The 14,183-nt window shown below is 43.5% G+C and overlaps 1 protein-coding gene and 1 pseudogene across 1 annotated transcript in view; one reads left to right on the forward strand and one right to left on the reverse strand.

Annotated features, from left to right (window-relative positions):
- Positions 1-14,183, reverse strand: part of SLC7A14 (solute carrier family 7 member 14) — a 123,557-nt gene that overhangs the window by 31,751 nt on the left and 77,623 nt on the right. The window contains exons 3-4 of the mRNA XM_054480987.1: positions 10,032-10,268; positions 7,582-7,799 (exon numbers count right to left, since the gene is read on the reverse strand). Coding sequence (XP_054336962.1) covers positions 7,582-7,799; positions 10,032-10,268 — 455 coding nt within the window. The remainder of the gene's footprint in view (positions 1-7,581; positions 7,800-10,031; positions 10,269-14,183) is intronic.
- Positions 4,141-7,599, forward strand: LOC129033043 (keratin, type II cytoskeletal 8-like; annotated as a pseudogene).

Raw genomic sequence — 14,183 nt, forward strand, 5'->3', positions numbered from 1 at the left:
GGTGATGGGGATATAGTCATGAGCAAAAAGTACCCAGCTTGATTTTACGGAGATTGAGTCTAGGAGGATACTGCAAGATCCCAAATGCAATCTTGATTATGGTAACCAACTCAACAAGATTAATAAGCATCTATATTATTCATAAAACAGAAATGCTACTTTCCTCTAAATGAACAAGAGAAGGGATGGCAATTACTGATAATGATTAGCTACCAGAAAGTTAACTATGATCAAGTAGGGAAAAGAGGAAGTAAAACTTGCAAAGAGGATGTCTCTTAGCCTGCATTTGCATATGTAGAACTAGAAAGCAAGTATAGTTTAAGAAAGACTAGACAAATCAAAGGCAGGACATGTGGAGGTTCTACCACATTAGGCAGTCAAGAGAATTTATTAATAACGCAGACGATTCAAACAAAATTTCACTGAGGGACCATAGTCAGGTCTGGGGAATATTTAGGCAGGGTTAAGGGAGCTGTCTAGGGATGTTGAGGCATCAGAGACTTAGCAACACTGAGAAGTTGTCATCCTGAGGCCTAAGTGTAGGGGGCAGAATGATGTCCTTGAGTCCGGTGGGAGCTGGAGGTTTGGGGCAGAGATTCCTTGAAGTAGCTGCCTTGTGGAGGCACAGCCAGTGTGGTGCCAAGGTTGGGAGGTAGCGAGGAAGAAATACTCTGGCCTTGCTTTCTTCTCTCCTTCTGACCTGATAATATTTCCCATTGGCTAAATTCAACAGGAAGCAACCTGGAGCAGAGAACAGGGCATGAAGGGTGGAGAATAAGTCTGGGGAGCGGAGGCAAATGGAGAAGAAAGACCAGCATACCTACCAAGGTCAAACTGAACTTGGCCTAACAAGACATAGATGAAATAAACAGAGTATTAAAGAGAAGATAATAAAATTAGCAAAAAGGGTCATCTTTTTACTTGAGTTAGTTTGAATGAGCTTTTCTTCCTTGCAAGGAAATGGTCCCTGATTGGTAAATACAAAGACCCATGAAATGAAACTGTATATGGGTGTCTTTACCCAAAGAACCACTGAAACTGTTTTCCACGTCACTCTATCCAGATTTCAGATCTGACTACTGGTGTTTATAATTAGGATACACTTCCATGCATAAAAGCACATGTGCAGTACCTAGGGGTGAGCATCTGTGAATAAAATTGGTGGGTGAAATGTGTGTATGTGTGTTTGTGTGCAAGTGTATGTGTATTTCTGGGTTGATAGGTATGTTATCCTAACTCTTTGTTTTAATGTTTTGCAAAATTAAAAAATAGTATTGAAAAAAAATAGCTAGGTGTGGTTGTGTGCACCTGTAGTTCTAGTTACTTGGGAGGCTGAGGTGGGAAGATTACTTGAGCCCGGGAGGTTGAGACTGCAGTGAGCTGTGATCACACCACTGCACTCCAGCCTGGGTGACAGAGTGAGACTCTGTCTCAAAAAAAAGTACTGACCTTTGTATTTGATGATATAGCTGAGATTGTTGTTCAAAGTCAACCTGGTGTAAAACTCAGCCAACTGATCCAGAACAGAGTTCATCCCTCTAGAATGGCATTGTGGGAAAGCAGCACGTGCCTCAGTTGCTGGAGGGCTTCTGCTTAGTTAGTTGTCAAAAGCAATGTCATTAGTGGCCTGCTACTCAGTGTGTGAGGTCTCTAAAAACTGGCCCCCTGCATCTTGCTGATATTTGAGAGGCGTTCGGATGAGGCAACCTTCACACATTCTGCCTCGGCCAGTCTGCCGGATGCGAGGGAGATAATTAGGCGCCTTTATATTATTCACTCTCTAGGCAACAAAATTCCAACTTTTCACAGCATTTTCTACCACCCTCATGCCCCAGCTCTCTTAGCAGCCTGTCCCCAGTGACAGTGGAATGTGCTAATAGGTTCCCACAAATGGATTCAGATGTGGAGAACATGAAAAACAACTTTTCCTTTGTTTGGAGGCTGTCAGGATTCCCCACAAATGATTGCTATAGACCATTTTCCTGGGAGCTATTTGTGCTGGTAGAGTGTCTTATTTGCTTAAAGAAAAACCATAAGATAGTATCAAGAACAAATAACATGAAGGGAACACGCATCCAACAATGTTCAAGGGCTGAGGAATTGCAGATGGAAGCAGGGGTTCAGCTGAAGGCCAGAGTTACTTGATATAGGGAAAAATGTTTGTTGTTCTTAAACTCTTCAAGACCACAGAAGCACTTGACCCAGAACGTGTAAGTGAGTAAACCACTCCTTAAGCTATTTTCTTTGGAAGGAAGTGTTTGGAGCAGGGGAAAGAGTAGGTTTATGAGGGGTCCGTGGTTAGAGGATGGATTGTTCATTAACTCTTTCAAAGTCCTTAAGAATTGTGTGGAAAGTCATGTCATGCTATTCTTATAAATCATCTCCTGTACAATGGTTTCCTCCATTCCATCCTACCTAAAGCAATTGAAGAATAAAGTGGGTTGGACCTCTGTACTAGTCCCCTAGTCGGGGTAGAGGTAAGGGTTTTGCTAAGGAGTGAAGAAGTTCATGTATCTGTTGATGAGGCAACACACTTTTGTAGACAATTGTTAGGTAACAGTGCGAGGAATGTGTGTATTACCTTGGTGTATGACATGCTCATGAGATAGTGTCAGACCTTAAAAAATAGGGTCTAAATTCAAAATGACTTTGCTGGACTTTGGAAAAGTGACCTGAAACCAAAGTTGAGAAATAACAGGTCCAGGCCCATTCACTGGGAAAGAAATGTACTACGTAGAAATCCAAGGCCAGGCAGAGTGCAGAGAGGATGAATCAGCAACATCTTCACACTGGGCTGTCCTTTGTTCTCAGGTGATACTTTTAGGCACATTCACTAGGACATATATCATCCCCAAGTTTCCTTTAGGGATAATGGAATTGCAGCAAAACATTCTCAATCCCAGCCAAGCTTTTTTCTTGGCCAATGACAAATCTACTTAAGGCAGTAGGCTTGGATTGGAATGAGGACAGTGAACAGAAGTGCAAAAAAAGATAACCAGTTCATGGCCTCAAACCCAGGTGGCAGTGGGGTAAATAAGTACTTTGGCCCATCCAGGACTGGGATCGAATTTCAGCTCTATTACTTACCATCTAGATCTGTGTCTTTAACTTTTCTAAGCTTGAGCTATTTGCATGTAAAAGTGGAGATCTCTGTACTTATTTTGCAGGGCAGTTGTGAAAATTAAATTAAAAGTGTACATGAAAGGGTTTGTCACAAAGAAAATGGTCAATGTTGGGAAAAGCATCCTTCATTTCTTTCTTATGACTGACTTCTAATCTTCTCTTAGGAAAGTTAGTGAGAACCCAGGATGTATAAGTGGGGAACCCCAAGGCTGGCATGATTAGCTCCTTCCTTGATGAGGCAGGCTCCTGATTGAGGAAGGATGTGGAGCCCCTGAGAAGGAAAGGGAGACCCCCAAAGAGAATAAAGGCCTCAGAACAAAACACAAGGCTAAAGGCAATGCTAAAATGTGCCTCCATCTTCTTCAGGATGGGTAAAGAACATTTACGCAGAGGATATTAACTCTTTCCAGTCTTTAAGTGGGGCCTAAACTAGAGTGTATGTCGTTTGGGTGAGCTAATAGGAGGATTCTGAAAATTAAATATCAATCAAGTAATTAAGAAGAGTTTTAGAATTGCATTGACAGGATGTCTTCATAAACAATGAATACGCAGCCTGGGTCAGTTGAACTATTTTCTATCTCTTAATATTCCTCCAAGATTCTATGACTTCATGAAAGTTTAAAGGAAATATAACATTTTAGATTTATGACCCTACTACTTACTAAAGAAAACTCAGAGAGAATGATCGTGATACACAAGGTACTGTACTGGTAGAAAGGGCTTTGGAGTCACACAGATCTGGGCAGAAACCCCAGCCCCGGAGCTGACTAGCTAAGTGAGGTCAGGTCAGTTTCACAGCCTCTATGAGGATTCTCCACTTTTAAGTTAGGGATAACAGCACCGCTCAAAAGTTTTGTTTTAAGAGTGAGATACTATTCATAGAATACGATGCCAGGAACTTAACAGGTAGTCAATAAAAACTAGTTCCCTCCTCGTGTAGTTTTAACTATTGACAACCATAACAAGCTGCACATAAAAACATCCAAGATTTTGCTGTTTTTTTGCAAACATGTGGTGCAATTAGTTTTGCCACATAATAGATGAGAAAAACTGAAAGCACAGAAGTTAATTGATGGCCAAAGTCTTCCAGTAAGTCCATGACCCAATAATTTATTATATTGTTAAGAAAATGGTGAGGACATTTTCCTGCTATGATGAAAATGCAATTGAGGACCAAGAAGCAGCTTCTCGGCTCCTTCTGGAATCTCTGCCTGGTTCAGCCTGCCTGCCTCCACTCCTGCCTCCACCATGTCCATCAGGGTGACCCAGAAGTCCTACAAGGTGTCCACCTCTGGCCCCCAGGCCTTTAGCAGCCGCTTCTACACGAATGGACCTGGTGCCCACATCAGCTCCTCAAGCCTCTCCCGAGTGAGCAGCAGCAGCTTCCGGGGTAGCCTGGGTGGAGGCTATGGTGAGGCCAGCGGCATAGGAGGCATCACCGCTGTCACGTTCAACCAGAGCCTGCTGAGCCCTGTTAACCTGGAGGTGGATCCCAATATCCAGGCCATACACACCCAGGAGAAGGAGCAGATCAAGACCCTCAACAACAAGTTTGCCTCCTTCATCGACAAGGTACGGTTCCTGCAGCAGCAGAACAAGATGCTGGAGACCAAGTGGAGCCTCCTGCAGCAGCAGAAGATGGCTCGGATCAACATGTTTGAGAGCTACATGAACAACCTTAGGTGGCAGCTGGAGGCTCTGGGCCAGGAGAAGCTGAAGCTGGAGGCGGAGCTTGGCAATATGCAGGGGGCTGGTGGAGGACTTCAAGAACAAGTATGAGGATGAGATCAATAAGCGTACAGAAATGGAGAATGAATTTGTCCTCATCAAGAAGGACATGGATGAAGCTTACATGAACAAGGTAGAGCTGGAGTCTCGCCTGGAAGGGCTGACTGATGAGATCAACTTCCTCAGGCAGCTGTATGAAGAGGAGATCCAGGAGCTGCAGTCCCAGATCTCGGGCACGTCTGCGGTGCTGTCCATGGGCAACAGCCGCTCCCTGGACATGGACAGCATCATCGCTGAGGTCAAGGCACAGTAGGAGGACATCGCCAACTGCAGCTGGGCTGAGGCTGAGAGCATGTACCAGATCAAGTATGCAGAGCTGCAGACGCTGGCTGGGAAGCACGGGGATGACCTGCGGCGTACAAAGACTTAGATCTCCGAGATGAACCGGAACATCAGCCGGCTCCAGGCTGAGATTGAGGGCCCCAAAGGCCAGAGGGCTTCCCTGGAGGCCCCCATCGCAGATGCCGAGCAGCGTGGGGAGCTGGCCGTTAAGGATGCCAGCGCCAAGCTGTCGGAGCTGGAGGCCACCCTGCAGCGGGCCAAGCAGGACATGGCGCGGCAGCTGCGTGAGTACCAGAAGCTGATGAACGTCAAACTGGCCCTGGACATGGAGATCACCAGCTACAGGAAGCTGCTGGAGGGCGAGGAGAGCCCGGCGGGAGTCTGGGATGCAGAACATGAGTATCCATATGAAGACCACTAGCGGCTATGCAGGTGGTCTGAGCTCCGCCTATGGGGGCCTCACAAGCCCTGGCCTCAGCTATGGCCTAAGCTCCAGCTTTGGCTCTGTCGCGGACTCCAGCTCATTCAGCCGCACCAGCTCCGCTAGGGCCATGGTTGTGCAGAAGATTGAGACCCGCAATGGGAAGCTGGTATCCGAGTCCTCTGACGTCCTGCCCAAGTGAGGAGCTGCGGCAGCCCCTCCCAGGTGCCTCTACTGTGGCTCCCCCAGAGCCCGGGAGGGAGGCTGCTGTGCAAGGGAGCACAGGGAACAGGCGACCCACCTGAGGCTCAGCCCTAGCTCTCAGCCCACCCCGGGGGAGTTTACTGCTTGGGGACCCCCCTTGCCTTCAGCTACAAAACAATTCAATTGCTTTATTTTGTCCAAAAAAAAAAAAAAAAAAGAAAAAAGAAAATGCAACTGAGTTTCAGGAAAACATTCCTTCTTTTCACTCTTGTAATTTGTTGTTTCTCTTATATGATAGGAAAGGAACAGTTTGTATCATAAGATAATATAGATCTGGGGATCCAGAATGGGGCCAACAGTGTTTCTTTGTCTCTTCTTTTGGGTTTAAGCAGTTTCAGTATTTATTCATTTCAAAGAGGAGGGATGAACTTTGTAGTTCTGTGGAATTCTTATAGATAAGGAGGAGACTAGGAATCTTGGCTTAAATTGCTTCCTTGCTTATTTCTCTGCATTGAAGGGCATGGCATGGTTCAGAATAAACAGAAGTGATTTTGAGTGTTCTCCAAGAAACATTTCTGATCCCTGGACATGTTGGAGAAAAACCAGTCTAAGCAAAAGCTGCAAAAGCAAAGTGGGTGGAATCCTGGACTTGCTTTCTGTCATCAGTTCTAGGCAGACTTGCCTCTCTCAACCTTAGGTTGTTCATCTGTTAAATGAACGGATAGGACCAGGTAACCTCTAAGGTCCCTGACAACTCAAAATTCTCTGATTTATGTTCTACCATGAAAAAAAGGTGGGCTAGTGAATTTCACCAATAAATCCACAACATAAGTATTTTTAGTCATCCTAGAGAAAGAAACCAGGTGCAACTCACAGCCACTTGTCAGTATAAAGAATTTGCCACTCTGACCTTCCTATTTTTCTCTAGCATAAACCACACTAGCCAGATCATGGAATGAGATCTGAAAACATCCTTTTGGTCCAGCCCACGCTCTTGCTAACCCCTAGACCACACCAGGTAAACCCGCCTGTCATGAACTATGCCTTTGGAATGGGATTTATAGCACAGCCCTCCATTAGGCCAGCTCAGCTGTCCTCTGACCTCAGTGGGACTCTCCTCCTAGAGTCAAATGCTGACATTGGAATTAAAAACTGTCATTTTCCTAGTTTCATACCCAGGCAAAACTCATCCCTTCCCTACTGTCCCCTTTCCCTGGCCTCCTTTACTGCCTTGTGTATTTATGTTCTTCTTGATCTCTCTTAGTAGATTGTTGAGATAATTCTATTGAACTGAGCTGTTCTTGCACAGACTTTGGAGTCAGGCAGTCCTGGCTGACTGGGTTCTGCCACTTACATTGTGTGTTTAACAGTAAGCCATTTGAACTCTCTGAATGGGAGTTTTTTTCATCTTTAAGAGCAGAATGTAAATATCTTCCTCACAAGATTATCAGGATGATTAAATGAGATAGTACATGCAAAGCCACTTAGCACAATTTTAGGCAATTGCAGGTTGCCAAAACATTGAATCTATTGTTGTTATTTGTATAAAATAAGATCTTAACAAATGCCTGTGGAAAAAAAAACAACACACAAGAACCACTTCTTCAGGATATTCCAACTAAATTCAGATCAAAATTTGATAAAGAGGGTGCTGTGGTAATTATGGAACAGAACAGCATTTTCTTGAAAATATGTCTTAGGTTGGTCACAGGGTAGAAGGCAGAGTGTGTGACAGGCACACCAGGTGTTTGGAACAAACTTACCCCTGACCAGCCGTGGGGCAAGAACTGGCCCTCCGCCCAGTATTTCCCATTGATGAAGAAGAGGCCTGCGATCATGATGAACACCCACACTGCCAGGTTCAGCACATTGAGAACATTGTTGAAGCCTACGGAATTCTTCACCCCCAGAGCAACAATGATGGTCACGATGACCGCAATCAACAGAGCCAGAAGGTCTGGGTATGATTCTTCACCTTTCCCTAGAGAGGAAAGACATGATTTGACATTGTCTGGAGGGAAGAAAGGGCCATGCAAACTCCTGGTCCTACCCCAGTGCATCACACTCAGCTTTAAGAAGGGCAGTAAATTGGGAGGCTGAGGCGGGCAGATCACGAGGTCAGGAGATCGAGACCATCCTGGCTAACACAGTGAAACCCCGTCTCTACTAAAAATACAAAAAATTAGCCGGGTGTGGTGGCGGGCGCCTGTAGTCCCAGCTACTTGTGAGGCCGAGGCCGGAGAATGGCGTGAACCCGGGAGGTGGAGCTTGCAGTGAGCCGAGATCGTGCCACTGCACTCCAGCCTGGGGGACAGAGCGAGACTCCGTCTCAAAAAAACCCAAAAAACAAAAAACAAAAAATAAACAAAAAAGAAGGGCAGTAAGTTTGTAAAAGGAACTCTGTGTGTGTGTGTACCTACACATGCCTATGCTATAGTCCACAAGCAGATACAGGTGTCTATTTGCAAATGAGCAGGATTTGGTAGATAGGTAAGATGATCTGGTATCCTGGGCCAAAAATTGGGCTATGTGGTGTGACAATTACAACAGTGCCTATGGAACCATGGCACAGAACATTTGAAGTGGGAACCGTCCTGGGATATTTGGGATGTATATTTGGGTCTAACATGTTTGAAAATTGTTTTTATCTTCATTATTTTTAATTTTAATTTTACAGTCTGTAAAATTTCCACCCCATTCCCAAACCTTTTCTTTATCAACAAATTTAAGAATGTGTGTCTTTAAAAATGATGGTAAGAGGGGTTTTCTGTCCTTTTGTGTATATGTGGTTGCAGAGAAAAAAATAACCAGTGAACACACCCTGTCTGCTTGGTGTTGCCCAACGGCCAGTGGACTCCTGCCCTCTGTAGAGTGGAAAAGGCACTGCCTCAGCTGTCAGGGATCTTGAATTTCAGCTGTACTTTTGCCCATAGCCAGATGTGTGGCCTTGGGCAAGTTGCCTCATCTCTCTGGACCTCATTTGTAAAGTGAAGGACATGAATGACCTGATTTTGGAGGACTCTTTTAGACCTAAAATTCTATGCAATCAGCACGCAGAACAGGTTTGTTCTTTATATTTTTATCTTGTCATGGTACTTGGGTGCTCAGCATTTTTGTCAGTTCTTTTGAGATAGGAATATCGAAGTTAGATGACTTGACACAGCCACAGAATCATTCCTTGAAAGTTCTGAGGCAAGATTCCAGAGCTTCCTCAACTATTCTTTAGCTTTCCTAGAATGTGAGTTTATCAGGCATCAGGATGGAGAGTGGCCGGGCACAGTGGCTCATGCTTGTAATTCCAGCACTTTGGGAGGCCAAGGTGGGTGGATCACAAGGTCAGGAGTTTGAGACCAGCCTGGCCAACATGGTGAAACCCTGTATCTACTGAAAATACAAAAATTAGCTGAGTGTGGTAGCTGAGTAGTAATCCCAGCTACTCAGGAGGCTGAGGCAGGAAAATTGCTTGAACCAGGGAGGTGGAGGTTGCAGTGAGCCCAGATCATGCCATTGCACTCTAGCCTGGGCAATAGAGCAAGACTCTGTCTCAAAAAAAAAAAAAAAAAAAAAAAAGAGTGGATGGCAAATGATGGATGGAGCCTGAGGTCTTATGGTATTTGTTACATGAGCTTCTGATGGTTTAGCATTCACTGTTACATTACCCCTCCCTGACCTCTTCTAGGCTGGAACCCATTTTATTCATTAAATTTTTTTTCATTGAAATTTGGAAAAAAAATCTGACGAAACCACTGGAGAAATTACTGACAGTTCTTTTTTTCCTGCACTGGTTTTATTTTTATATAGCTATTGACATGTGCATGTATGGTTTGTATCCTTTGACGTATGACATTACATTAAAACATAATCCATGTTATTACAAGTTTCCCTAATCATCCTTTTAACTGCTAGCTACATAGCATTTGTCTGCAATTTACTTAGTCGCTTGCTCCACTGTAGAATATTTAGGCTGTCTCTAACTTTTTGTTATTGTAAATAAGGTTGTGGTGAGCATCTTTTTGTATAATGCTTCCATGGACATTAGAATTATTTTTTAAGGATGGATAGATTCATAGAGAAAGAATTACTTTGCAAAAGAAAAAGAGAGATATATTTAAGGCTTTTGATACATTTTGCCAAATTGCTTTCTGAAAGGAGAACTAATTTATGTGGCTCGGTGAATTTGCATGTTGAGGGTAGGAGGATGTGGCAATCTCACCCAGGCCATTGAGGGTTCCCACGCTGTCCGCCATCCAGCGGCTGATGGTGTGGTTGGCTAGTGAGTCAAACATGCTGCTCAGAGCACTGGCTCCGGCCGCAGTGCCAATCAGGTACTCCAGGATCAGGTTCCAGCCAATGAAAAATGCCACAAATTCCCCGACAGTGACATAGCTGTAGGTGTAGGCAGATCCTGTGGTCTTGGGGACTCGAACTCCAAACTCTGCATAGCAGACGCCTGCAAGGGACAGACATACACAGATGGTGGACTTCAGGAGATGAGCTGACATCCTGTGGCCAACAATCTTGGGTGGAACATACTGAGACTCTCTAGGATCTCAGAACAAATACACAAAGTTTTACATATATGAATCGATTCAGAGCCAACTCTTACCTCTTCCAACCTCACTTCTGAAAAATGCAAACTTGAATGACTAGCAAGGCAATCAGAACTAATTCTACTGAACTGTTGGAAACTGATCTTCATTTAGAAAAAATTCCACTTGTGTGTGTCTCTGTCACGTTCCTTAGGTGTCAGATATCCTGTGTGAACATGGGCCTAATTCATTATGACCCCCACCCTTGATGGCACCAGGGTTATATTATGCACAAACTTCTTCTCTTTCAGTTTTTACATGTTATAGAAGGTGCTCCTCATTTGAGAGTGATACTTTGAGCAATCTGTGAAAATGCTGTACTATATCTAGGGGGTAGATAAAAGATGCAAATATAAATAAATGACTAATTATTAACAAGGAAATCTAGCACGTGCACAAAAGGTAATTTAACAAACACTTTTAGAGTCCTACCATGTGCATGGCAGGGTGTGAAGCACTGGGTATAAAAAAGACAAATGGCATATGCCCCTGCCCTTAAGGGGAGAGAGGCCATCAGTACCCACTGTAGGCTGTGTAAGCTTGACAATGTAAAAATGTATAACAATGAGAGGAGAGATGTGAGACATGTACTTAGAGGGTTTTGAGGCATATGTAGGGATTAATTGGATGAAGAAGGTGGAACATGAGGCAAAGACATGGCAGAGAGAGACAGTATGAAGTATTTGGGTGGAGGGGAGTGTGCACTGAGGTATTAGGAGGAGATGACACTGGCCAGGTAAGCAGACCCATGTGTTTTCCAAAGTGGGTTCAGGGCCCACTTCCACCAGAATCATTGAATCCTAATTTCAGGAGATAGGAATCAGGATGCTGCATTTTAACCAGCTCCCCAGGTAACGCATGTGCTCACTTGTATCAGAAATGCACTGGAATATTGCCTCATTCTTTGACATAATTAGAGAATACATTAGAAAGAGATTAAGAACATACCAAACTTCTGGGAGTTGGGAGAGTTCCCTATTTTGTGCTAGGAATTCTGGGTGTGGGCCAGTGGGTGGGGCAACGAGTTGGAGGTCAGACATAGGACAGCTTGGAGGAAACATACCAGGGGTGGGATGTAAGAGGATGTAGGAGGGAACTCAAAGTCAACTTTACCTTCAGTCCCAATTCTGTTAAGGGCCAACCCTGAAGTTCTCTCATCACAAACCAGGGAACAATAGTTCACTCTTTTGTGAATAAAGAGAGCAGGTTTCTTCTCATTTGGAAGGGGGTGAAATCAATGCAAAGAAGCAAAAACGGAGATGTCAAAAGCAATGGCACAATAAATGATTCCATGTGATGTACTATCTCTTCTTTCCCCTCAGCTGCTTCAGTTGTCAGGATGTTTACATGGAAGAAGCACTGGACCAGTTATGCTGGGCTCCTGTTTCTACTACATCCCTGTAGATTCAGCATCCTTGTTTCTAAAATAAAAGTATTACACCAAAGACTCTCTTAAGGATCTCCTAACTCTGACCCTCTAGGATTCCATCTGTTATATTGAACTTTGTAATTTTTTTTGCTGCAAAATCTATTGAGCACAGCTTAGGTTTTCTTTTACATCAGTTACAATATTGTTCAGTATTATGGAGATGCTGTCAGGGATAGTGAAGCTGTTTGTCTCTACATTAAATGGCCCAGTCTGTTATTTATTTTGAGTTCCTATGTCAGCCCTCCTCCCCTTGCTTTGTAAATATAGCTTTCCATCTCCTTCCTTGATGTCAGACTGTCAGTAGTTACTTCTTGTTGCTGTCCCAGTGCTTACCTGGAGCAGTCAGACCGCCTCTTTTCTAAATTGCTGCTTCCAACACCTGATATTTAAATTGTTAGAGTGAGTCTAAAATTAAGAGGAAATGGTCTTTGAAGAAAGGCCCTGAAGAACTCTTCCATGGGGAAAGTATAGAGTGTGTACACATTAAATACAAGAACCTGTTGATATTTTCTTGGATGCTGTGTGTTTTCAGGGTTCTCGGGAGTTGAGTTTGCACATACGGATTAGTTGCTCTTTCAGTGCTGTGTGAGGAAGGAAGTGAAGACGCAACTCACTTCCCTGCTTTGGTATTGGATCCACAGCATTATCCAATAACTCCTATATTCTATGAGCTTATTCTTATCACCCAACTTTACCACCTGATATTGTACAAGATTTATAAGTAAAATCTTTTCCAAATGATGCTTTTGAAGCAGGCACCGATTTGATTGCAGATTTAATTTGGAGAGCCAATATTATGGAATTTGTGCAATGAAACATTCTCTCTGTAACATTCGATCTGACAAATTAAATTTAAAAATACCCATTTTGCCACCAGAATACACTTGCCAAGGGTAATTAGCAAATAGCCAAGTCTTCATTAGGTCTTGTGAATGGACAAGTCCATTGCTGTCCGAATCAGAGAAAGAGGCCCTGGCTGTGCATGGTATAAGGAGCATTTGGAATCTTAGTCATTTCCCAAGGTCCTGCTGGGGTCCTAATGACTATAGTTTGGGGAGAACAGTGGGAAAATCAATCAGGCACTAACCATATAAGACAATTTCTGCTCCAAGAAATCATTGTTTTGGACACACTGTAAAAGATCTTATAATATTTTAAAGTCTTTCTGATTTGTTTGTATGGAGAAATTCAGACTTAGAGTTGGTACTAGAGAGCATCTAGCCTGGCATTGAAGCTCACTAGTGATAATTGAATGTTTACAGCCTCAAATATCCTGAGAAAAATGTTTTCTTTCAACTATTTTAAAATATCTGGTATGTAAGAGAAACACATTTAAGAGTATCTTTCTAATTTCAATGACAAATTAAAAGCATGGAAACGGATTTTTTTTTTTTTTTTTTAGATGGGGTTTCACTCTGTCGCCCAGGCTGGAGTGCAGTGGTGCGATCTTGGCTCACTGCAACCTCCACCTCCTGGGTTTAAGCCATTCTCCTGCCTCAGCCTCCCAAGTAGCTAGGACTACAGGCATGCACCACTATGCCTGGCTAATTTTTGTATTTTTAGTAGAGATGGGGTTTCTCCATGTTGGCCGGTCTGGTCTCAAAGTCCTGACCTCAAGTGATCCTCCTGCTTCATTCAGCCTTCCAAAGTACTGGGAAGTACAGCGTGAGCCACTGCGCCCGGCGAAACCTCGGTTTTTATCCTAGATTATCTAGGGTCCTAGATTACTGAGTGTTGAGGGGCAAGTTACCCTCCTATGGATGAAATGAGACGGCCAATTAGATACAGTTTAGGGTCCCTTCTGGTGCATCATTCTTTGGTTTTACAGCTAAAGTCAACTCTTAATCATCTAGTTAGTGAGAGAATCCCTGTAGAAAATACTGTATGAACCAATGGTTCTCAGTGAAGGTGGTACTGACTCCTAGGGGAATTTTGGAAATATGTGGGAGTGTCTATGGTTCTCACGATGATTGTGGGCACTTGTGGCATTAAGTGGACAGGGACCTGGGCTGTTCATCATTCTGCAATGTGACTGACTCATAGAATGAAGCTCTGTCTTGTATCATATATGACTGCTGATGGCCCCAGTGGACATTGATTTAAGTACAAACCTGTTTATAATTTTTGAACTTGAATTTATCTCCATTTTACATATACACACAAAGCATTTTTTTTTTTTTGCGTGGCTTTTTAGACACTGAATTTTCCAGGACTGCAACAGCTGGGTAAATTGAGAGACAGTTGTCTTTTGTTTGGTTTGGAATTTACCGACTTGATCATCATTTTGGAAGACCATCATCAACAACAATGTTATTCATGGTCTTTGAGCATCAAATAACAGTCCTGT

This window comes from Pongo pygmaeus, chromosome 2 (genome assembly GCF_028885625.2).
Source record: "Pongo pygmaeus isolate AG05252 chromosome 2, NHGRI_mPonPyg2-v2.0_pri, whole genome shotgun sequence".
Classification (NCBI taxonomy): Eukaryota; Metazoa; Chordata; class Mammalia; order Primates; family Hominidae; genus Pongo; species Pongo pygmaeus.